Here is a 23,645-nt window from a genome sequence, read left to right on the forward strand (position 1 = left end):
CCACACAGTGCAAGATGTGCAGGTGGAAAATGACAGACGCGACAATTTACAACTTATTTTCCAGATTATTTGACATAACTACATAAAGTATATACTAATAAAATGCAATGCACTAGTTAAGATGAAACCAGTGGCTCTATAGTCGATTCAGTTTCACTGGAGACAATTTCCCTCTGAACGTGTCTGATGGGTTTTGTCTACATTGCTGTTTGAAATTCAAAGAGGCAAAACTATCATGTCATTGTAATATTCACAAAAAAGCAAAGATTAGGGAAAAGATTTTGGTGTAGCAAGACTTTGTTCTATCTTCTTTCCTCTGCTGTTAATCATCCCACAAAGCCTCAGGTTGATCTTGTGATTCATCAGAGGGCACAAGACCCCTTGGTTGTGAACCACTGGAGTAATAAATAACTAACTGTACAAGACGTACTAAACTTGTTCCATATCCACCAGCTACAATTGTTAAAATGTACTGACAAATTGATGTAGCAATATAAACAATTGACAATTAAAGGCAAGGTTTTTCTGCAGAACATGTACTTTTACTATATACTTTCATTTGCTTTTTATTTTACTAACAGTAAGGCAAGGATCTGAATACTTCTTCAACTGGTTTTCACTTTTCATTCTCCGAAATCAGTCTCACTCTGTGGCCTCCGGCAAGTAAGTCCATCCGTGGAGCAATGAAGATGAGGCTATCTTAAGTATAATGTGTTGTACATATAACCTCTGACAATTGTTCAAATAACCTCTGAACTGTACTGGAAAACCATGAAATCGAACAGTAAAACACAGTAAAAATTATCTCAAAACTGTACATGGGTTAATACGGTTCCCATCAATGTATGATATCTAAATAAAAGTGAATCATTGTTTTGGAACAATGCGGTGGCTACATCGTAAACGCTCATGCTTAAATATCTACTCAGTACCATCTGTTGAGTCACAGAATCCTGCACATAATTACTAATGTCCTCCGAGCCCAATTATCCAGACGTGCGTATGTAGCGTTATATAAGAGCCGGTTGAGGAGGGAAAGTAACCTCATTCACTGTCAGTTTGGTCAGAAACACCACAAACAGATATGTTTTCCAGAACCTTCAACCCAGCTCTTCACATGGTACACAGCGTGCATGAATACTACCACACCAGCCAAATGGTAAAACCTGAGGGAAATAATAACATGATGCAACCATCCAACCATCAGTGTGGGCCCAAGGACCATATCCTGTTATGGTGGGTCTGGGTGAGGCCTGGTGCTGCCAGTCTGAAGCCGACCACAGCCTCCCACACCTCTCCCGTCTGAATCACTGTTTACTGAGACAGGAAGGCCGTCCGCTATACAACATCATCATCTACTGCTGCTCCATGTCTGTGACTCGCTTGTGGCTTTGGCAAAGAGGGGTTTGTGTTTTCCCCGACGGCCAAGTTTCTAAAAGCAGAGACAAGTTAAAACCAAATGCTTGGAGGAGTAAGAACCCAGCCTTGGAAACCACTGCTCCTCTGAGCTGTCTGAAGCCTCGGACGCCCCCTCCTCCTGGAAAAACAGGGTCCTATTCAATCAGAGGATTCACTAATGAAGAGCAGACCCTGTTGGGGATTTAGTGAAATATCACAAAGTGTGAAAACTCAAAAAACAAAAGCATGTGGTTGGTTAGAATAAAAGTAATTTTAACGTTAATAAATATAAATAAAAGCTTGATTTTTTGTCTGATTTTTTAAGTTTTATGAATCTGTGGATCACTTTGTCCTGCTGAAAACATTTGTTTTGTATTTTGCCCCCTGATTGGTGATCCCGGGGCCAGCCACAGCCTTTCTGGGGCTCTAAAGGCTTATTTATGCTCAAGGTAACATATATTTATGAACACAAATGGAGACTTATTTCCATATTATGTGTTCATTTTGTCTGTACATGTGCACATTTTCTGAAGCCTACAAACTGGGAAACTGAGTGGTACCACCAGAGATTTTGGGGTCAGTCTAGTGCTGTCACAGCGAGATGACAAGGACATCTAAAAAATGCCAGAACGGAACAAATCTATAATATAGTGAAGAGAACTGTCTGTCCACATACAGCAAAGTACTTATTACGGCCTTACAGACCACCGCCATCTACAACGCTGCTTCCATTAAAAGGAACATTATTATGACCTCCTCCACCGTCACCATGTTTGTTGTGGTCAGAAACTTTTGACTCCACCCTCTGGTGCCATCATGTGGATATATTTATGCCAACAAGGAAGTACGTGGGCTGTGACTGTCACGTGTGAAATGAACATATCTATTTTTATACATAAAGGGAGAATAAATGAGCCAAAGGAATTTGCTCCCATCCTTCATTTACACATTTCAGTCACCTGAAATCACTAAAATATGGGATCTTCTTATTTTATGCTGCATTGTAGTTAATAAAATGCATACAAAGTGCCACAATAAAGGGATAGTTTACCCCAAAATCAAAAACATATTTTTCCTCTTATTTTTAGTGCTATATACCGATGTAGATTGTTTTGATGTGAGTTGAGAGTTGGAGATATCGGCTGTTAAGATGTCTGCCTTCTCTCCAATATTATGGAACTACACTGGACAAAAATATAAACACAACACTTTTGTTTTTGTTCCCATTTTCACAGGTTTAGGTTAAAGATTTAAGACTTTTTCCAAAAAAGATTACTTTGTAGGGGGATTTTCCTCATATTTGATAATCCGCTCTACCACGTGAGCTCAGTAGTTATGTTTCCAAAACAAAAAAAATCCAAACTTTGGTCACAAGTTTGTTTAAATCCATTTTTGTGAGCATTTGTCCACCTGACAGGTGTGGCAATAACAGGATGTGGACTGAACATCATTACTACACGTGTGCCTTGGGCTGCTCATGATAAAAGACTTCTCTTAAATGTGCAGTTTGATCACAAAACACAATACCACAAACGGAGCAGTACAATACATTGAACTACATCTGTGTAGCGATGATGCTGTATAATCTTGATACATCACACATGTCAACTGGATTGATTATCTTGGAAAAAGAGAAGTGGTCATTAAAATATGCTGTCAAAGTTTGAGAGAAATACATCCACCGAGTACATAAAAAAGTCTTTCATCTTTAACGTAAACCTGTGAAAAATGGAAGCAAGCGTTGCACTTAAATTTTTGTTCAGTATGAATTGCACTTAGCGTTTAGTGCCTGAACAAGTCAAAATAATACATCTGAAAAACTCAACAGCAATCTCTCTTTTCAGAAATCATGACCCAGTTACTCATGATAACCTACAGACATTGTTGTGAGCAGTTTTATGTAGGACCATTTGTCTTTCTACCAAACTACACCCGCTAACTGTTTCACCTTTTAGATGGAAAGTCCCTTTGAGCATCCCAAGCCAGGTGCCATCTGGTTACATAACATTGGAGAGAAGGCAGTCATCTCTACCAGTATCTCCAACACTCACACCAAAACAGTCTAGATTGATAAATAGCACTACAGCACTGCAAAAATGGGTATTTTTGAATTGGGGGTGAACTGTCTCTTTTACTAAAAAGATTCATTACTGATTCAATATTATTGCACCTGCAAGATTTCTTTATGTCTGAGGAGTATTTCTGCCTTCAATGAGCCTCTGACCAACATTTATATAGGCCAGACCCGAGCAAAACTTCCCTTTTTTGGTCTTCACATCACACTGACCCAGTTTCAGAAAAACAACAGCAATCAGTGTAGCAAAAGGCACATGGAGCTGCTGTATTTAGACATACGCAGAAAAAAATGTTAAACAAAACCCAAAGTCAAGGTACTGAAAACTATATTCAAAGTGTGGTTTCCACTGCACTGCCTCACTTTCATCAGTTTGGGATCAGGCTGCCCCTCTCCCTGAAGCTGGACCCCTCCATGGCCACACTGTGGTGTAGTTTCCGCCCCAAGGGCCGGCTGGGCGGGGGTGGATCAGGCCATGTTGGTTTTGACTGAGTTTCCTGCAGTAGTAGTAGGTATAAAATTAGAGTTTTATGTGAAAAGGAGGGGGGGTGGGGCAAACACATGGTTGTGTTGGGATACAGAGGAATGTAACCTACTTTTCTGTCAACAAATGCCTGTTTGTACGGCTGGTGCGTGATAATGGTAGATAAAATGCGCGTGAAAAGAGACAATGTTTGTCGAAAACATAGTGTTTACAAATTCTGTGACAATCTGAGGTTCATGAGGGCAAGCTGAGGCTAAATTTGAAGCCAACCAAGGCCAGTGAACCAACATCAGTCCTGGTGCTTCATTCTGCAGCTTGTTAATTGCAGTTAACTACGTCCACCTGGCATCCCAGGTGAGCGGGTGATCTGGCCCTGATTAGATGCATACAACTTTACATTTTAAATGTTCAATTGCACACAATGCATTGAAGACAGATTCTTACAGTTTTCATTTTAAAGCTAAGATTACAAAGGCAAGGATGAACTCACTGATAAGATCTCCCTTTCTGCTTGTAGGTGTGCTTATCAGTAACATAAGCTGGTGCAGAAATGTAAACCCGAAAAACCTGCAGAAACTCCACCAACCACATTTTGCCTCTCACAGCTCAAGATCTGGTGAAATGAATTCTGGTCTCTGCTGACACCTGGTGGACTGAGATTCTTAATACAGTTCACAGAGTTAATGATTGTGCATTTGGGACTGAAAAGAGCGAGTTTACACCATGTTAGACATGAGAGAGACATTATACTCTCCTACACACACACACACACACACACACACTTGAGAACCCATTTTGCATTACAATTCAAATGTGTGCAACCATGACAAATACACAGCAGCAGGTTCATATCCTCACTTACACACACACACACACACACTGTAGTGCAATGATTCCCAGTTTTTTTCCCTAAAGGGACCCCTTTTCTATCATTGAGTAGATTGATGACCCCTGAAGTGGCATTTATTATTTTCATAATCAATGCATAACAATCAGAGTAAAGAACAACTAATAAAGTGAAAAATTAACTGTGCTGATCCCTGAAGTGTCATCTCTGTGCTGGTTGATTTACCCAACTATGCTCTTTATATGCAGGCAGATGATCATTAGGTCAACTGGGAACACCTGAGAGTGTTGCAGGTTTTATTTAAGTCTGCGTGCAGCTGGTAGCCTGTCTCTGACTCAATTTGCTGCTGCTGTATCTTTTTATCTTTTTGCCTCTTTGGTTATGTTGCTTCAGTTCTGTGTTTTGTTTTTATGCACCTTTACAACAACCACATGCATTTTTTTACCAGTGTATCAAATCCACTACTGACATAACTGACTTCCACGCTGTAAATATTTAATTTTTATTTGGCCTATTTTGGTTAAATGAATATATTTTAAACAACTCTGCCATGGTTTGTCTCTATTTTGTTGTGGTGATTTGACCTAGGTCATAACAAAACCCAAATAATAAATGCAATAAGTGCAAGACATTTATGTAATGAGTAATTTGAATGAATTTTGAGTAGATTTATTTTAATTGTTTAAATAACTTTTAATGCTTTTTTTCTTTTTAACAATCATACATGCTTAACAGGCTTTTTTTGGAGGCAAATTCAGTGTTTTCTTTCCCTGATGCTTGACCTTTGTTCTATAAGCTGTTTGGTTGTTTTAACAGAGTACTTGTTTAATGCATGACGAGGCTGATAAGACATATCATAAGACAAAAAAAAAGGGTCAGAGCAGACTATACCTGCTGAGGAGACTCAGATCCTTTGGAGTACAGGGAGCACTCCTGAGGACCTTCTTTGACTCTGTAGTGGCATCAGCCATTTACTATGGAGTGGTCTGCTGGAGCAGCAGCATCACGACTGCTGAGAGGAAGAGACTTGACAAACTTATCAAGAAGGCCAGCTCTGTCCTGGGGTGCTCCTTAGACTCAGTGCAGGTGGTGGGAGAAAGGAGGATGATGGCTGAGCTGTCATCCATGCTGGAGAACGACTCCCACCCCATGCATGACACCCTGACTGCACTGGAAAGCTCCTTCAGTGACAGACTGCTTCACCCCAAGTGTGTGAAGGAGCACTACCGCAGGTCCTTCCTCCCTGCTGCAGTCAGACTGTACAACCAGCACTGCTCCCAGTAGACCACACACAACAATAACTGACTCCACTTGTACAGCTTAATACCACAAGTGCAATTTCACTTTCACTCATGCAACTGTAAACATTCTTTATTTAACTGTTGAGTTTCTCGGTGTTGTAAATACTGTATATATTGTTTGTTTATGTCGTCCTCTGTGCTTTATTTCCTTCATCTTTATCCTGCACATTCCTTGTTTTTGTACTTATTTATTAATATAGTTTATTTTGCACAGTTATCTTTCTATTTTGCTATCCCTTTGCTGCTGTAATGTTGGAAATTTCCCCACTGTGGGACTAATAAAGGATTATCTTATCTTATATCTTCTGTTCGGACCTTTACTGCATCCTTATCCTGTGAGGCTATTTTTAAATAAATGTCTTCAATAATAATCTAAACAAAAAAAAGTTTTCTTCTCAGAAATTATTTTTTCTTAATTTTTTTCTACACCTCTTAAAATCAAGCCAGCTTTGCAACCTCCTGTCAAGCTTTGCCGACCCGCCGTTAGGGTTGGACTGCCAGGTTGGGAACCACTACTGTAGTGCACAGCTGAAAAAAATGTATTAGTAAGCAGAATAATTAAAATTTTAAGTTATTTTAAAACAAAACAGTTTGTGCTGCTTTTATTATTAATTGTAGAAACAGTGGAGTTCTAGGCGTTAAGTAGTGCATAGAAGCCTCTTGAAAGGTCTGTTAAACAATTTACACATGCTGGGGCAAAGTTTGGTACACATTATAATCTGGGCCCCCAAAAAATACAGTCAGTTAACTTTAGTGCAGACCTATGTGATTCGAAACACTTACCTGTTTTATAACATTCAACACTAACAGGACATGAAGCCCCGAAACAACAACATAAACACTTTGTCTTTTACAAAAGACGGCAAAGGTGTCGATTCTCCTCCTGGTCATTGTCTGATGGCTGAAAAAGTGTCTTTGAGTGATTTGTTCACTTCTCAGGGAAGTGCTCCAGTTTGTGTGTGTTGTCAGAGGTTGATAGTGGGACATACCAGCATTTGATGATTTAGTCCATGTCTTTGGTTTGTGGAGATCTTGGCAATGTCTGACCTAAAAGGATCATACCTGACTTTTTGCACGTTTTTGCCCATTTACTAAGAACCACATATATTTTCTATGAAGTGAACCATTTTCCAAAGCATATTACTCTTATCAGTCTTAAATATTTTCAAATGGATTTTTCTTAATCCATTTCCTTCAATAAAGACTATCTTATATTTTCAAATGAACAAACATCTCTTTTACTACTGCAGTGTTGGTATACAGATGAATAAGTCTCATACAAGTGAATAAACAGTAGGAGTCAAGCTACCAGATAACAACTCACATCCCTAAAGTCAAGCATATCTACCAGAAATACAGATAATGATATTTCATACATTTACAGTCTTTTCTGTAATACTGTTGTCAACAACGACAAACCAAAAATGTTTAAAGCTATTTCAGTCCCGTTCTAACAAAATCATACCATTTCTCTGCAGAAGCTGTCCCCCCAAAACTTTTTAAATGTGGTTTTCAGGTGGTAAACTTGGACCGAAATTGATTTCTAACCCCCAAATTCCAATCAAAAACAAGAAAACAGCTTGAAATAAGCAAAAAAGTACTGAAGTACTGTAAAAAACAAAACATGTCTACTTCATAATTTTCACTGTGATCGCTTATATGTACCAAGAATGTTTTAAGTGGATTTTATTACTATATCAGAAGAGTTGATACAATTGTGACTCGGATCTGGTGGAAAAACGGCGCTTTTCTCACTTTCCCTGTCTGATTTTCTACTGTGTTGTGTCAAATAAAACGCAAAATGCCCTAAAAATTATCTAAAAAAACCAAACAAAGCTAAAATACTTTGCTTTGGAAAATGGTCAGCAGTAATGTAATGTATAGTTGATATTTAATAAATAGGCTAAAGCATGCAAAAGCACCTGTATGGTCCATTACTACGGCAGACATACTTGGGGATGATCCTAAGTTCTTTTCGCAGGTTTGGCAATAAGTTGTCTTTCTCTCTCAAGCTCCTTCTCACGTTGCTGCTCTTTCTCCAGCGCCTCCTTCTGCTTCTGTTGCTGCAGCTTCAGAGCTCTCTTCTGAGAGAAAACAACAGTCAACATTTAATCAGTGTATGAACTGTTTCAGGGGAAACTTCGGTATTTTTCAACATGGTTCCTGTTTTCAGTTTTTGTGTCAAAGAGACTAATAGAGACAACAATTTCTGAAATATGTTCAGTATTGAGAGAAACCAGCGCAGCCACAGCAGCGACACTGGCCGCTGTTTAACTGAGCAATTGTACACTGTCAGTTTGCATCCACTAAACATGCTTATTTTTTGCCACTGACAGAATCAGACTGTTATCGTAAGGGCCTGACAACATTACAGGAAAAAAAACGAACCCCTTTAGGAGAAGTCTTGCTCTGAAATCTTGTGAGAGGTGACTTGTTGCAGAAAAACAACAGTGGAAATGTGAGTGAGAGTTAGAGAGAGGAGTGCTGGAAAGAGTTTGCTTTGTTGGAGTGTAGAAAGTGTAGCTTAGTGTTATCTTAAAGGGTTTTTTTTTATCATGGCTGAACATTTAGCTAATTTCGACAATGTGGAAAAGTCTTCAAGATTTCAGAACAAGGCCTCTGTTTGACTGAGACTTGCTAAAACACAATAACAAATAGAGCGGACCAGTGAAAGGTAAAGAAAAACATTTAATTTCTCTGTAGGTTTTTTCCTGTAACGTTTTCAGGCAATTAAAATAACAATCTGAAATTGTCAGTGGCAAAACTAAGCACTGGAAATTGATGTCGCACAAATGCCTGTAGGGATTACAGTGCAGCTCTTTTGCTGCATCAGCTGCTGTGGTCTCTCTAAAAACTGAGGCAATAGTCAAACAAAAGATCTGCACACTGTATTAAAAGCTCCCAGTAAATTTTAATTGTGAAATGTTTCGATCTAACAAAAATACAGCATGCAGATCTTTTGTATGACTCTTGCCTTGATTTGATTTTTTGATCCAGCACCTGTAAAAGTCTTTTGGATTTGCGTGCCCTACACCATGCTTGTTACTTTCTTAAAACTCACCCAAATTTCAAAAATGTGTTGTGTCGATTTGTCATTAAGACAAAAACAAAAACATGAGAAAAAGGGTTTAGAAGTTTCCCTTTAATTTGCATCCATCCACCAATATTTGCTGCTTAACTTTGAGCATGGCAACAACTACACGAAAGCAAAAGATTCATGTTAAAAAGAGGTACCTTTAGTTTAGTTGTCTTTTCGTGAAGCATAATCATCTCTTTCCTTATGTTCACAAGTTTATTGTGGTAAACCTTCGCCTCTGTAAACTAAAGACAACAAACTGGATCAGAAATCATTCCTGTGGGCTGGTGTAGAGAATAAAGACAACCATAAATGTGTAAAAATGAAATTATAATTCAGGCCAAACATACCAGTGAGTTGAGGTCCAATAAGGCATTACATTCTCTGAACTTGGTGACTTCTTGGTCCAGTGTGTCCAACAGAATCAGCTGATTTTGTCTGGTTGAGACAAAAATAAGGAGGAGAAAATTAAGTGCACCTTCTCATTAAGTCTCAAAAATTAATATATGCTACTCAGTCAATGACAGGATGTTAATATGTGTCCCGCTGAATTTTACATTTGAGAAAGACACATCAGATTGATTTTAACAGGGTTCCCATTCATTTTCATGGAAAAAATTTCCAAACTGTTTCATGACTTTTCAGTGACCCATAATAATTTAATTTAATTATAGCATATATTAACATACTTTTTGGTCGTTCCTTGCGGTAACTTTATTTTTTGTTCTTTTTGTGTCTTAGATTGTTGCTTTGGAGTTGTACATTTTGATTTTGTATTTTTGTTCCACGTTGTCTGTCTGTAACTTTTGTTGCTGTTTTGGGCAGGACACTCCTAAAAACGAGATTTTTAATCTCAAGAGGTTTTTCTGATTAAATAAAGGGTGAATAAAATAAAATAAAATAGTCAAACATTGACACATAGTAGAGCTACATTACGTTGACGGCTACAAAGTATTTACTTGCCCTTATATTACATTATGTGAAAGGTAATTCATGGCAGATTATTGTAAATATGTCATTCTACACAACAAAATTTCATGACTTTTCCAAAACTTCCAATTATTTTTTACTAATTCCATGCCTTTTCCAGGATTGGACATTCAGCACATTACAGCAGCTGGTCAACCAATCCATCCAGTCCATCCTGTATCACCCGTTTGTTTACTGCATACTGACGTCTCTGTATATCAATGTCTGAGAATCACATGACTGACTGCTGTGCAGGCAGGGACAGCTTGTCTTTACAGACGTTTCTTATTAACAATCACACGCCAATTCACAGAAATTTGTGAGAGAAGATTTTGTAAGACATAATTCTTCACCACTTTCTTTTTAATCTACTTTACCATGAGATACATGGACACAAGACTCTGATGCAAATTCAAAAATGCACTGCAGGAATTGAATGATGTTACCAGCAGGAACATGGCCAAGGAACTGGATGTAATTTTTTTCATGTGAGCTGTTGACTGTAATCAACTCATCCTTCAACTTCAAAGATGTAGCAGGATCAAGGACAAAATTAATTTTCTTTTTTAAACTTGGTTTAAAAAATAACCAGTAAATCTACCTTCTACCTTCTTCTAAAGTAGTTTCTAACATTGCATCCCCCATGCTGTTTTCTGTCTCTTCAAATAAAAAACGTATAGTGAACCACACCGGCTATGCTCCCTGCCCGATACAGAGCATGTAGCCTTGTGATGTGTAGTCCCATTAAGAGCACTTGTAACCCTGGTTTGGTAATACTGAAAAGTTTGTATCTGAATCAGGGCGATCCGATGCAATGTAGCTTTGGAAAACTGGTACAAAAGTAAAATGGTGATCCTGGACAGCAAGACATTTGATTCCCAAATCCACATCACTTTGATCCAGATGAAATGTTTTGAACAACTGGGCCCTGAAGTCTCAGAGCTAATTTAACAAATTTGAGACGTACAAGAGTCCATCTGCCTCGAGCTGCTGCTGACCTCTTTATGCACCCGATGAATTCCCGACACTTACCTTCAAGCTGATTCCTAGCAGGTGTGACTACCCTACAGCCGTACTTGAGGCCCTAACTATCACCACAAGAAAACAATACTACTAAACTGGACAGGCAGGAAAAGGGTCAATATCTCACAATGGTTAGATCTCCTAACTTGCACACTTAGTTAATGCCACAAAAATGTTGTATTGGATCACAACGTTTCTACCAAAGGTCTTCCTCAGGTAATAGCTTTTTTTTTTAACAAAGGGGACCACACCCATATATCTAAATATCGGACGCCAATTGGCTGACATGCACCATGATGCAAGTGTGGAAAACCGTATAGAAAAAAACCCCAATGGAAGAAAAACTTCACAGATCATAAAAATACAACAAAACGAGTATAATTGCATAGTGAATACATATAGAGACAATACATGCAGTGGTCATCTTTAGAGAAAATCAATAATTTCGTCACCATATTTGGCAATACCTAGATATACTGCCATACAAAAAAATATATATACATAAAAATATAATTGTTTTGTATAGTATTTTTGTATGGCTCACTTGGATTGCAGTATATATTTATATATATATATATATATATTTGTATATATTTTTATATACACCTGCATCATGGTGCTTGTTAGCCTATTGGTGTTGATATCTATATATATGGGTTTGGTCCCCTTTGTTCAAAAAAAGCTATCATCTGAGGAAGACCTTTTGTCGAGACACTGTGATCCAATAAAACATTTTTGTGGCATTGAGTAAGTGTGCAGGCATACCTTCCTTTTCCCTGCACCTTCACCCAAATGAAAAAAGAGATGTGCGTATAACCCCTCCTTTTTCCTAAAATAGATCTCCTAACACAACAGATACCACTGGAAAAACAATCTGCTCTGCAAAAAAAAACCAACTTGAACAATTCAATAAAATACATTCAACACTTCTCAGCTCTATCATATTGCTGGCGAGCTGATGCCACATTACAGATATAAATGTAAAAACAACTGTGTAGCTGGCAAAGGGAAGGGAAGGAAAAGGAGGAAAGCAGGAAAGGAAAAGAGAAAAGTTTTTTTTAAAAAAAGTGTATGTGCATAGTGTGGATGTGTACAAAACCCATATCGCAAAACTTGTTCATTAAATGTAACTAAACCCAAATAATCAATCTTTACGTTTTTGTTATTGTTGTTGTTTTCTTGAATTTATCCTATATCAAATCTAATATCATCACTTTGCTGCCCTAAATGGTGAATAAAGGGTTAAAAAAAAAATTTTTTTTAAAAAAGTGTGGCTACGCTACAACTCTGATACTCTTTATAAACAATCTGGACCCTAAATAATCAAGAGTTGCGGGTCATGAAACATCGAGCAGAGAAATACTCACGTGAGCTCTTGGAGGGCTCGTTTAGAGTTCTGTAGATCTGGTAGGTAGTGAGAGAGTAATCCTTCTGTGAGTTTGTCCACAGCTTTCTTATCCACAAACACGTTCTCTACAGGGGCCGAGCTCTCCAGACACAGCGATTCCTGCTGTGCCAACTGGAGATCTGTCAAAATTTAAGAAAAAAAAGTATGACGCAGTTTTTAGTGTATTTTGAACATTAAAACACGTAAACATGTTCTAGTATAAACCACCAGTATAAATATGAACTTGGAAATGAGCATAATATGGGACCTCTAAGTCTAAACATTGTTGTGAAGCCCCGTGGTCACTTCCTTAGACCCCTAAGTTAATAGTCAGTCACGACTCACAAGTGAATGAGGATGCATCATCTACCCTATGACAGGCATAAACTGAGGCTGGATTCAGCTAATATTCACTGAAGTTATTTACTGCGAGGTAGTGGTAGGTATGAGGTGAATGTGTAGTTCAAAGCTGATCTTATGGTACTAAGTACTAATAATCATATTAGAGGACTTTGCCAAGGAACTACAACTCCTTTGGCCAAACCATTGTGGAAATCCAAATATGAAAACATCAAATGGGAATCCATGTGGAATAACAAATATTGTTCCACAAACAAAATTAAAGAAGTTCCCTTTAAAATCATACATTGAATTTATCCTGCCAACCAGGTAATCGCTAAATTCAGAGATGTGGACTGTATCTTTTGTAATAATGATATCAAAAGTATTTGTTATTTATTTTATGAATGCCTCTGCATTCAATTATTTTGAAAGGAAATAGAAAATTATTTTGTAACACTGACTAGTTCCAATAATTCGATAAAAAAGCAAAACATAATATTTTTGTATGATAAAACGGACTTGATAGTCACAAAATGTTTTTTTGAATTTTTTATGAAAAATATTACATTTGTGAATGTAAATGGACTAAAAAAAACAAAATAATAGTATTCAAAATAGAAATGAACATTTCATCCAAACTTACACAGACTGAAAGACAGCAAAGCCGAGAAAACACTGGACATTTGTAATACTTTTTTTTTGATAAATTGGTTGATCCCCCTCTGTATATATGTAAATAGTTGTAAATAGTTTGTCCTGCATGTTTTTTGTCCTGTCTTTCTGATGTTTTACTTTCAGTGTCCAATTTCCTGTTTGTTACATAACTGAATTTGTAAATATGCTTGAGCCATGTATGGAATAACTGGAAAAAAAATAAATAAAAATCTTTATACAGGATCATGCAGCCTGGTCATGGCAGGGCAGACAGGTGTACAGAGCACACACACCTTCACTGTGTGGAGGTTCACTCTGGAGCGAAGGTCCTTCATCTTCCATCTCCTCTACCTCCATGCGAAACCACTCTGTTCACCCACACTGCTTTTATCACCTGTACAAGAGTCATAAATAAAAGACAGACAGGTTTTATCAGATAGAAACTATCAGCTGAAGGTTAGCTTATCACATCACATCATTGAGGAAGTATTTTAGCTAGCTTGCTGAACTGCCTCATAATGTGAACAGTGTGACCAATTAGCAACCAGACAACCTGTAAACATGAGTCAGCGCCGTCTTACCTCTTTGACTGTTTACTAACAGTAGCTCTAGCTGTGAGGAGTTGATTTATTTCGACTAAAACGCAGAAGAAACAACCACAATTCTGGATTTGTTGCAACGTCTGGAGGGAAAAAAAAACATCATGTGATTCGTGCGTCGTCACGTGACTGCGGGCGAAACCAAACTTGCTAGTGTTATTTCTGAGACCGGAGAGGGCTGTCTACGACTCTGATGTTTACACCAGTATTACCATGACAGTCCTTAATTTGATGACAAACTAAGTTAGTACAACGTTAAAGTACATCCATCGGGTAAGTTCGGCTTTTATTTCTTTAAAAACTACCACGCTACAACGGTTGTTTGTGTGTCGCGAGCTCAAATGAGAAGATAGCTAACCGTTAATCGCTAGCTTGTTTCTGTTTAGCCGAGCCTGTTTTTTGAGAGTTTGTCAGATCATGAGGGGGGTGAGAGTGACTCAAGGACTTTTATTTAACATATGAAGTCACCAACTTTACTTAAATAAATGTTGGGATTACGAGTTGAAATTGCGGAGCTGCCCGGAAGCCGGACGTGTAACGGTGCTCTCCGGTGTCACTTTGGTGATGGTAACGGTGATTTATTTCGGTAATTCAAGTTAACGCGATTGCGTTAAATCGAAAGGAAAAACAAAACGAAAAACAAAACAAGCACACTAAATATATAGACAGAAAGGTGAAAGTTTAAGCTGAAGCTTATTATAACTTATTCACTTACGCACTGCCATTTAAAATCTTGTGTTTTCCTTAATTTTCTAAGTTTTTAAAATCAGAATAAAACAACAACAGGACAAAAACGGGAAACAGTAACAATATTCTGTAATATTTCATACTGAAATATAAGCATACGTTGTTTTATAGCTATTCACCACCACAGTTTGATACATTTTGTTTTTCAAGTTTTATAGTGAACTGCACAGTGTTTATATGTTATCACAGCCATTCCACAAGTTAACTCCTCTGATAGATACACATCAGCTCTCTATGTTTGTCCTTACCCTGTGTTTTCTGAAAATACATCTGTTTCCTTAAGTTAATACTTGTTCCCTCTGTTTTCAAACAGCCTCTGAATACAGGTAGAAGGATTTTTTAAATGTGTACATTATTTGTGCAGTTTTGAAATCAACTATATCACAGAATTTTAAAGCATGTAAGTTAATAAATAGAGGGAGTAAGTAAGTAATGTATGGAAGTATGAGAGCACAATATAGTATACATAATGACTTATGGATGAAGGTTTCTTTAGTTTTATATAATAAACTTTTGTTTCTTTCTTTGTCTCCTCTAGGTGCAAAAATGGAGTAGAAAATCCAAGATCTCAACCCAAAGAAATATGAATGATTACCTCAGAGGACAGTGATCTACATACAGAGCTCATCTAATTATTAAAAATGTCAGGTGGGAACCTATTGAGCAGGGTACGGTCCGCCTTCAGGAGGGAGCGGAGCGACTGGGACCTGAGCGACACAGCGCCCTTTGACTTCTCCGATGAGCTGGTGGAGGATGAGACGCCCAAATTCAACAAGCTGAAGGTGGTGGTCTCCGGGGAGATGTCAGACTACTCTGCCGGAGCTCCGTCCAACGGAGTGGCTGTGAACACGCTGGTGGTGGCGGATGATGATGACTCCCTGCTGGACTCCTCTTCCAGCCTGGGCAGCCCGGGGTTAAACATGGACCCCTGTGACAACTGCACAAAGAAGAGGGAGATGATCAAACACAAGAGAGTGATGAAGAGGCTTGTCATTGCAGCTTTGCTTTATTTCCTTTTCATGACAGGTGAAATCATAGGTAAGCATGTGCAGAACCTCAAACTACAAAACTGTTTTATAACTGTTTCATATCAGGGAGGCTTTATGACCAACATTTTACAGAGAAGTGGAGGACAAACAGCCTTTGAAGATGTTTGTCTTGATAAGGCTGTTAAAAGGAAACTGAGTATTGCAGGAACTTTACATGATCAAACAGGTAGAGGCAATGCTTTCACTTATCAACAGTCAAGTAAGTTTAGAAAATGAACTCTGATGCCCCCTATAAAGTTGGTTTCCACCAGCATTTTTTTTAATGTGAAGGTGCACCATTTACAAAAATGACCTTTGCTTACATCATAAAACATTAACTTTGGAAAAATGAGCAGAGGGAGCTGAAGTTGAATAATCATTTATCTGATGCAGTTTTTTTTGAAAGGAAGCTCTGTAATGTTGGTTTCAGGGTAGTTGTAGCTGTGGCTTAAACATGGGTTGTACACATTTTTATATTATCAAGTCCATCACTCGTATCTCATAGCTCTACATCAAGACCACAGTTGCTGTAGTTTCTGTCAGTGTGAAAGCAGCCGGAGGCCCTTATAAGTGATAATACATGTCAAACTGCCATATCAACCTCTTAAAGTTCGTCCTGCTGACTTGCCTATGCTGAATCATTTCCTAGATTAATAATTTTAGTCCTTATAAGGTGCCCATGTTGGAAAGTTTACGTCAGTATGACAGTTTTTTCTAATGAAAAAGTGGTTACTGACTTATTTTTGCTGATAGCGTGTGACAGTTCAGCACTTTTTAAATCAGATTTCATTTTCCAAGAGTCACTTTGGATCATATACTTTTTTTGTCACTGTTTGGAAAATTCAATTCTCCACTGAGCGAATTATCACAAAAAAAACTTCAAATGTACCTGTGGTTTCTGTGAGTTCACAGCATACCCAGAAATCCAGCTTTGCACCTTGCTCTTGGTGTGTGTCTTCACTTGAGCTGAAGCCCGTATAAACTCTTCTTTCGTATCTCAAAATCAGTACATGTATAAATATGTTTGAGAGATCTCAACAGATGTTATGTTCTTTGTTCGCATTGTCTTTTTCTTTCAGGTGGTTACGTGTCAAACAGCTTAGCCATAATGACTGACGCTGTGCACATGCTAACAGACGTGGTAGGCATTTTATTTTCTCTGCTGGCCCTCTGGCTCTCCACCAAGCCACCCACCAGGAGGTTCACGTTCGGACTGCATCGCCTCGGTGAGTCTCTGATCTCAGACCCACCCCTTCACACTTCCGCTTTCCACTTCCTCTCTGTCTCTGCTTCTGCGTGAGACCAAAGGATACGTGTGGTTTTGTTGCAAATGAATCAGTTCAAAGAAGAAAGTGTGTGCTCTGCAGTGTTCAAGCGAGATCAAATTTCAGACATGATATTTTTAAGTTTTATGAGAAGAAATGCAGATGAATGATATTTCTACCAATATCTAGTACACTTTGATTACATGAGCTGTTACCAAAATTAATATTTGTCATCATTACAACACTATTGTGTGTGTCTAGTTTCCACCAGTGAAGTTTACCTCTTACAGTGTGACTGTGGTGTTCGATGCTGGTAGATGTCTAGCAAATATTGCTTTATTAGTACCTTTCCTGATTTACAACAAAACTCTACACTGTTGCCAAATAGCTGCAATCACTCATGGAGATAAGAACCAGTTTTGTTCTAACATAGTTGAATATCGATAACAATGTTACTTGCAATAAAAAAACAGATATTAAAGCGTACTCAGTTCTTGACTCAGACTTGCACAGTGCAGTGTGTATAAACTGTTTTGGTTCCTATTAACCATACGTGAGTCTTGAGGAGCTGCATTATTTATTCATGGCCAAACTGAAACTTACACTATTTATTTACTAACACAAGACAACTTTACTGTGGATTTATTCTCTGCCCCGAGCGGAGCCACCGTCAGTCTGTATCTGTCACGCTTGACTACATGCTCGCTATGCACTGAGCAATTCATATTGGAGCAACACTTTTATAACACCAGATCTGATTCTCAAGTACGCGATCTTGCCTGTGTCCGTCTTAACCCTTTGAAATGTGGATTGACATCACTTTTTTGTGCTGTGTTCACATGCCTTTCACAACTTTTTGGACCTTTGTGAGTGAGTTGGTTGGATTTTTTTTAAATGCATAGGAAAAAGGAAATTAGCAGCTTGAAACATGCGAATAACAAGAATTTAGTAGATTTCAAAAATTATTTAACAAATAAGCGAGGGAAAAATGTCTAGAAAGCAATACTTATAACTATCATAATTATATATTGGAAATATATTACAGAATTATTGTTGTTCTTAAGCATTTTTTAAGGCATTTTCTTGTTTATTTTTGTTTGTTACTTTACTTTTATTATTTATTTATTTATTGCTGGTCTGGACCCCTTTTATGGGGATACTCAGCTTGCTTTCCCCAGGGGCCACTTTTCAAAATGACAAGCGGCCAGGGGCCATTTAATAAATAAATGTTACTAATATTTATCAGAATAAACACAGAAAATCCTGTTACAGCATCCCCATGTAGATCAGGTGTGCACAGGAGCATTTCTAGGATTTGAGGACCATGAGGGGCTTAGCTCAGACCTGTGTTGATTTTTTTAAAGCTATATTTCGATGTATTTTATGCACTCTTATTTACATTTAAAGTACCAAAAATGAATCAATTCATTTTTATTTTAATTGGAAAATGGTCGCCGGGCCACCCAGCACCCTATCGGGGGCCAGATTTTGCCTGCGTGTCAAAAGTTGAGTATTACTGCCATATAATAACTCCCATAATAAACAAATACAAAAGGGGACTTCCTGACCAACTATTCTCTGGATACAGTCATGAACTGATGTCAAAAAATAGCATGCTTTGGTGCAGTCCCATAGGGCATGAGTTAACTTCCTCTCGTCAGCACCCGGGGTCATGTTTAAGCTACATACAGCTACATTAAGCACACATAAAAGACATAATATCATTTATATAAATGGAGATCAAGAAAAGGTCCAAACTCTCTTTTGGAATTATTAGATTTTAACAGATTGGATCATTTAAATTTTTTGAGTTGATACTTAAATCTATCCAGTATATCACGCCATTGTATTTGGCAATATTTGTCTATTGTTTCCTACACCACTTTCCTTCCCTGTACTGTTCAGTTAACCATTGTTATTCATCCTATTCAAGCACATTCTTCCTGTTGAGATCAGTTTTTTCCTTCCAGCTGCTCCTGTGTTTGTTGTTATGAACATGTTTTGTATACACAACTGACTGTGATTTCCTGACCTAGAGGTGGTATCGGCAGTCCTCAGTGTGGTGCTCATCTACATCCTGACGGCCATCCTGCTCTACGAGGCGGTGCAGAGGACGGTCCACCAAGACTTTGACATAGACGGAGACGTCATGCTCATCACTGCAGCTGTCGGAGTGGCTGTCAACCTCATGTAAGAGAGACGCTGATGGGTAAATGTGTGTTTAGAGAAAACTGGGAGGCTGTCACAAGCTGAAGTACAAAGACACTGAGTGTCAGCAAAAATTCAACAGTTCATCCCAAAGTACTGTCTTTAAATGCACTTTATTAGCTTTAAATTGCTGATCCTCAGTGTTTGACCATATATACTAAAGACTCACCAACTGCAGTGAAATCATGAAGTATACATGTAATGTCAACACCTAAATCAAATCCCCCTTTCTTTGTTTTTTGTGTCTTTAGAATGGGTTTCTTGTTAAACCAAGGTGGTCACCTTCACTCTCATGGCCATGGTCACTCTCATGGCCACGGTCACTCTCACAGCTCGAGTTCACAGCCGGCTGGTTCAGGTCAGCCGCAGAGGCAGCACGGCAGTCTGGCTGTAAGAGCTGCTTTCATCCACGCTCTGGGAGACCTCGTCCAGAGTATCGGGGTGCTTATAGCTGCCTACATCGTCCGCTTTAAGGTACCTGCCCTTTCTAAAGAACGGTTTGCCAACTTGCCAACGATTTAGTGATAATTATTAACACAGCTGTTTTTTAATGTTGCTTCCATGAACTTTCTCTTTCTGTCTCTAAAATGTCTTTTGTCGAAATTAATTTAACTTTTCTTTCAGTAGACTTGCTTAATTTCCTTTTCTGCTATACAGCTACATTGTGGATAAAAGTAATTTGTACCTGCCAAAATAAAAATGTACTTATTGAACCTACTACTGGTCATTTAGAGAGTGTTTGACCTTTGTCAGAAACACCTTGTTGAACTAGAAGGGCAGTCGGAAAGAGCACAACTGCTAGGGCCCAATGCCCCACAATCCTGTAATGTAATCAAAATTAAAAAATATTTTGGGTTTCTGCCCCATTATTCAGATCTGCATCAAAATTTAATGTGTTCTTCCTTGGCCCTTGCTACACCTTTCCACCAAGTTTCATGAAAATTGGGCCAGTAATTTTTCAAACCAAGCAGAAAACATAACCTCCTTGCAGGAGGTGATAATTATTGGCAGTCATACATTTTCCGTTAATCTATTTCTGTGTAACTGTTGGCTGTAATCTGGTTTTAAATTAAACTCTTGAATTGAAATTACTTGACATTTACAAACGGCCGACATGGCTCAGCATGCAATAGGTGCATTCATTTTAGTAACTAATTATACTTCAAGAAAACTTTAACTGTCAGTTTATCTGATGTAACTCTGACTTCACAGCCGGAGTTTAAGTTGGCGGATCCTATCTGTACCTACATCTTCTCTGTTCTGGTTCTCTTCACCACATTCCGCATCGTACGAGACACAACCGTCATTGTGCTGGAGGGTGAGTCTTTGGCCGTAGTCCCAGAGTCCTGTCAGATGATGTTGTGTCGTATATAGAGTGGTGTAGGTGCAGTAAGGTGTTGTTTGTATCTTGCTGTGTCAGGTGTTCCCAGACATTTAGACACTCAACGAATCAAAGAGGACCTTCTGAAGCTGGAGGACGTCCAATCGGTCGATGAGCTGAATGTATGGGCGCTGACAGCTGACAAGACGGCAGCCATAGTGCATCTCCAACTCAGTGAGTAGATTTATGACATCACTGCATGCCATAAGGGAGAGGGAGTACAGTCAACTCTCTAATCTGTTATTCAGACAAAGCAGTAATAGTTGCCCCTATTTACTTTTTCCTTTTTAGTTTTCAAACAAAAAAACAAGGTATTTTTTTGTCAGCTCTGTAGAGTGATTATTGATTTAGTATGAATTATTTAGTATTAACAATCTACAAATTTCTCACTTATAGTTTTTGCAATGCCATTTATGTGAAAGTAGGTAATGGTAATATAATATAAAGAGGCTCCAGAGAGGCTCCAGAGAGAGGCTTCCTAGGACTAGTTCCTAGTCCAACGTCTTTGGTTTTACATACAGTAATTTTAACATTTTGGAGTTAAGAAATGTTGGTTGGGCAAAACAAGACACTGATGAAGTCTCTTTAGCTTCTAGGATATTGTTACAGGCTCTTCTTGCTGTTTTCTTATGTTTTGTTGACTGTATGATTAGTCAAAGAAATTAATCAGAGACCAATATAATGGTTAGTTATATACTTCTTTAAGTGCCCCAGTTAACCTTTACTGTGAAATTGACTCACTTAACTGGAATGCATTTGTTACTCATTTAGTTAATTTCTGTGTTGTTCTTGATGGGACATGTAAACATTTCTGCTGTGGATAAAGTGTATTGCCACACACAGTGCTATAGGTTATCTCATTAACTCTTTAAAACCTGAGCAAATGAGCGTCTTAACAAGAAATTGCCCAAAAATTAGCAAGACATTAGTAAAAAGTTACAAGAAAATTAGCTGAAAATTATCAAAAAAAAAGGTAAAAGCGCAAAACTAGGGGATGACCAAAAAAAGTGCTTGAAGAAAATAAATTTGATAATTTTCTAAAGATTTTCTCCCTCTTATTTAATTTTAGGGTCATTTTCTTGTTACATTTTACTTTTTTTCTTTTTGTCAATTTGATTGCCTTTTTCCCGTGTTATGAAAAGAAATCAAACCAGTTTGCTCATGTTTCAAAGGTTTAATTACTTGTGATAGGCATATGAAACAGCACAAGAGAAGTGATGTTGATCCAGTTTTCTAAGGGTTAATTCTCAAATGCATTTGTGCGTTCACAGCGCCCTCTAGTGCCAGCAACTGGGAGGACGTCCAGGCGAAAGCCCGCCACTTGATGCTTCACACCTACGGTCTCAGCAGGTGCACAGTGCAGGTGCAGACACACAGGCTGAGGCCGGTACACAGTTGTTCACACTGCCAGCAGCCCAGCGCCTAAAAAGAGAGACTCGTGCTTACTTTGACTTCCACAGTGCATTTCATGGAGCCAGGAGAGTTCAGCGGAGGGGCCTGGATGTCACAGCGCTGTCACAACTCAGTGCCATAGCAGGAGACATAGTATGTAAGTAAAAGAAGACTGGTGCCAAAGGACAGTCAATGAACCACACGTTTCTAATTAGAGGATCAATACAGCATCCAGGGACCTTATGCACTTACGCTCACAAAGCTTTCGGGGTGGAGTTTGAATGCTTGAAGTCTCAGATGAGAAGAATGCTCTTAATTCACCATTGCAGCCTATTCCAACTGTTAACTTTTTTTTTTTTTGTATTTTGATGTTTGATTTATCACACCTGATGTTTTGTCGTCAGATGTAAATTTATGTTACCGGGTGTGAGGACTGTAAACTAAGATTGTATTATTTTATTGAGGATGTCAGCAAATGAAAAGTTACCTCATGTCATTGGATAATAACTGTGGTCGCAGTGCATATAAGCTGTCCGCCTCACCACCGGCGCATAGAGAGGCGAAAAAACCCTTTATCATTGTGTCACTTTAGCAGACAGGACATCTCATCAAATGCACTCAATTATTAATATTCTTTAGCCAAAGTCTGTTTAACACAGATTTTTTGAATGCATTAGGTATTCTTAAAACAGTCTGTACTGACCAATACTTCAAATGTCAACACTTAACATTTTAGCATGTCTCTTAATTTATGGGAAGCACGCAACTGACAATCACAGTGTGACTGACTTTGGAAAAGGATAAATGCTACAGTGGTGGGACCGATGTCAGTACGGCTCCAGCTTCACACTCTATGCTCAGCTTTATTTCATATCATTAACTGACAGTATAACAATGCGGGCAGGTATTTGGAGTCATCAGTATTTCAGAGTTGCAGTGTTTTCAGGGAGGGAGGTGTGAGTTGAAATTTGCCAATAAAGGTGTTAATAGTGTTTTCCCTAAGAGGCTGTGAAGAGGGTTTGTGGTAAACATTTTCATGTTTCTGGTATTAATCATAAAGAGAAATCAGGAATTGGATCACTGTTTTTGTTTATAATTAAGTATTTAATCTCTCAGTATTTTGTTTTCCTGATAATTTCACAAAATCTACAAGGAGATACCATAGGCCAAAACATTTTTTTCATGCACTTTTGATATTTTGGGCTATTCTGCTACCGTACATTGGTGTAGATTTCCAGGGGGATGCAGGGGAAACGTCCCCCTCAATATTTAGTATGCATTTGTCTCCCCCAATAAAAACATAAAAGTAGCAGATGACTTTTATCTGACAAAATCAAAGATATTTACACCTTCAGTTGATGCAGGAAATTGACAAATTGGTGCTCCAGAATGCAGACAATTAAGTATTTGATGTGCTTTCCCCCCAATGTTGAAATAAAACCTACACACTTGCTTCCATATGATGTCTTC

General features: G+C 38.3%; 2 protein-coding genes across 2 annotated transcripts; one reads left to right on the forward strand and one right to left on the reverse strand.

Annotated features, from left to right (window-relative positions):
- Positions 1–6,675: 6,675 nt before the first annotated feature.
- Positions 6,676–14,237, reverse strand: bloc1s6 (biogenesis of lysosomal organelles complex-1, subunit 6, pallidin). Its single transcript, XM_042491963.1, has 6 exons — positions 14,137–14,237; positions 13,849–13,949; positions 12,540–12,699; positions 9,531–9,618; positions 9,339–9,425; positions 6,676–8,188 (listed from the first exon to the last, which is right to left on the reverse strand). The coding sequence occupies exons 2-6, from the start codon at positions 13,910–13,912 to the stop codon at positions 8,069–8,071; spliced, it is 519 nt and encodes a 172-aa protein (XP_042347897.1). The 5' UTR covers positions 13,913–13,949; positions 14,137–14,237; the 3' UTR covers positions 6,676–8,068.
- Positions 14,238–14,317: 80 nt separating this feature from the next.
- On the forward strand, positions 14,318–23,633 carry slc30a4 (solute carrier family 30 member 4). The gene is made up of 8 exons (XM_042491950.1): positions 14,318–14,427; positions 15,440–15,939; positions 17,009–17,155; positions 19,231–19,384; positions 19,654–19,876; positions 20,615–20,720; positions 20,823–20,957; positions 22,055–23,633. Exons 2-8 carry the CDS (start codon positions 15,543–15,545, stop codon positions 22,207–22,209), a joined length of 1,317 nt encoding a protein of 438 aa, XP_042347884.1. The 5' UTR covers positions 14,318–14,427; positions 15,440–15,542; the 3' UTR covers positions 22,210–23,633.
- Positions 23,634–23,645: the final 12 nt, after the last annotated feature.

The sequence above is a fragment of the Plectropomus leopardus genome, chromosome 1 (genome assembly GCF_008729295.1).
Source record: "Plectropomus leopardus isolate mb chromosome 1, YSFRI_Pleo_2.0, whole genome shotgun sequence".
NCBI classification, from domain to species: Eukaryota; Metazoa; Chordata; class Actinopteri; order Perciformes; family Serranidae; genus Plectropomus; species Plectropomus leopardus.

What these genes read in the sequence shown, in the direction of transcription:
- slc30a4 (XM_042491950.1), top strand. Translation starts at nt 15,543, where the DNA reads ATGTCAGGTGGGAACCTATTGAGCAGGGTACGGTCCGCCTTCAGGAGG. An exon ending in GTTCGGACTGCATCGCCTCG is followed by an intron (nt 17,156 to 19,230) that starts GTGAGTCTCTGA and finishes TTCCTGACCTAG; the next exon opens with AGGTGGTATCGGCAGTCCTC. An exon ending in CATAGTGCATCTCCAACTCA is followed by an intron (nt 20,958 to 22,054) that starts GTGAGTAGATTT and finishes GTGCGTTCACAG; the next exon opens with CGCCCTCTAGTGCCAGCAAC.
- bloc1s6 (XM_042491963.1), bottom strand. Translation starts at nt 13,912, where the DNA reads ATGGAGGTAGAGGAGATGGAAGATGAAGGACCTTCGCTCCAGAGTGAA. An exon ending in TGAACCTCCACACAGTGAAG is followed by an intron (nt 12,700 to 13,848) that starts GTGTGTGTGCTC and finishes AAATTTTGACAG; the next exon opens with ATCTCCAGTTGGCACAGCAG. An exon ending in CGAGCCCTCCAAGAGCTCAC is followed by an intron (nt 9,619 to 12,539) that starts GTGAGTATTTCT and finishes TGTCTCAACCAG; the next exon opens with ACAAAATCAGCTGATTCTGT.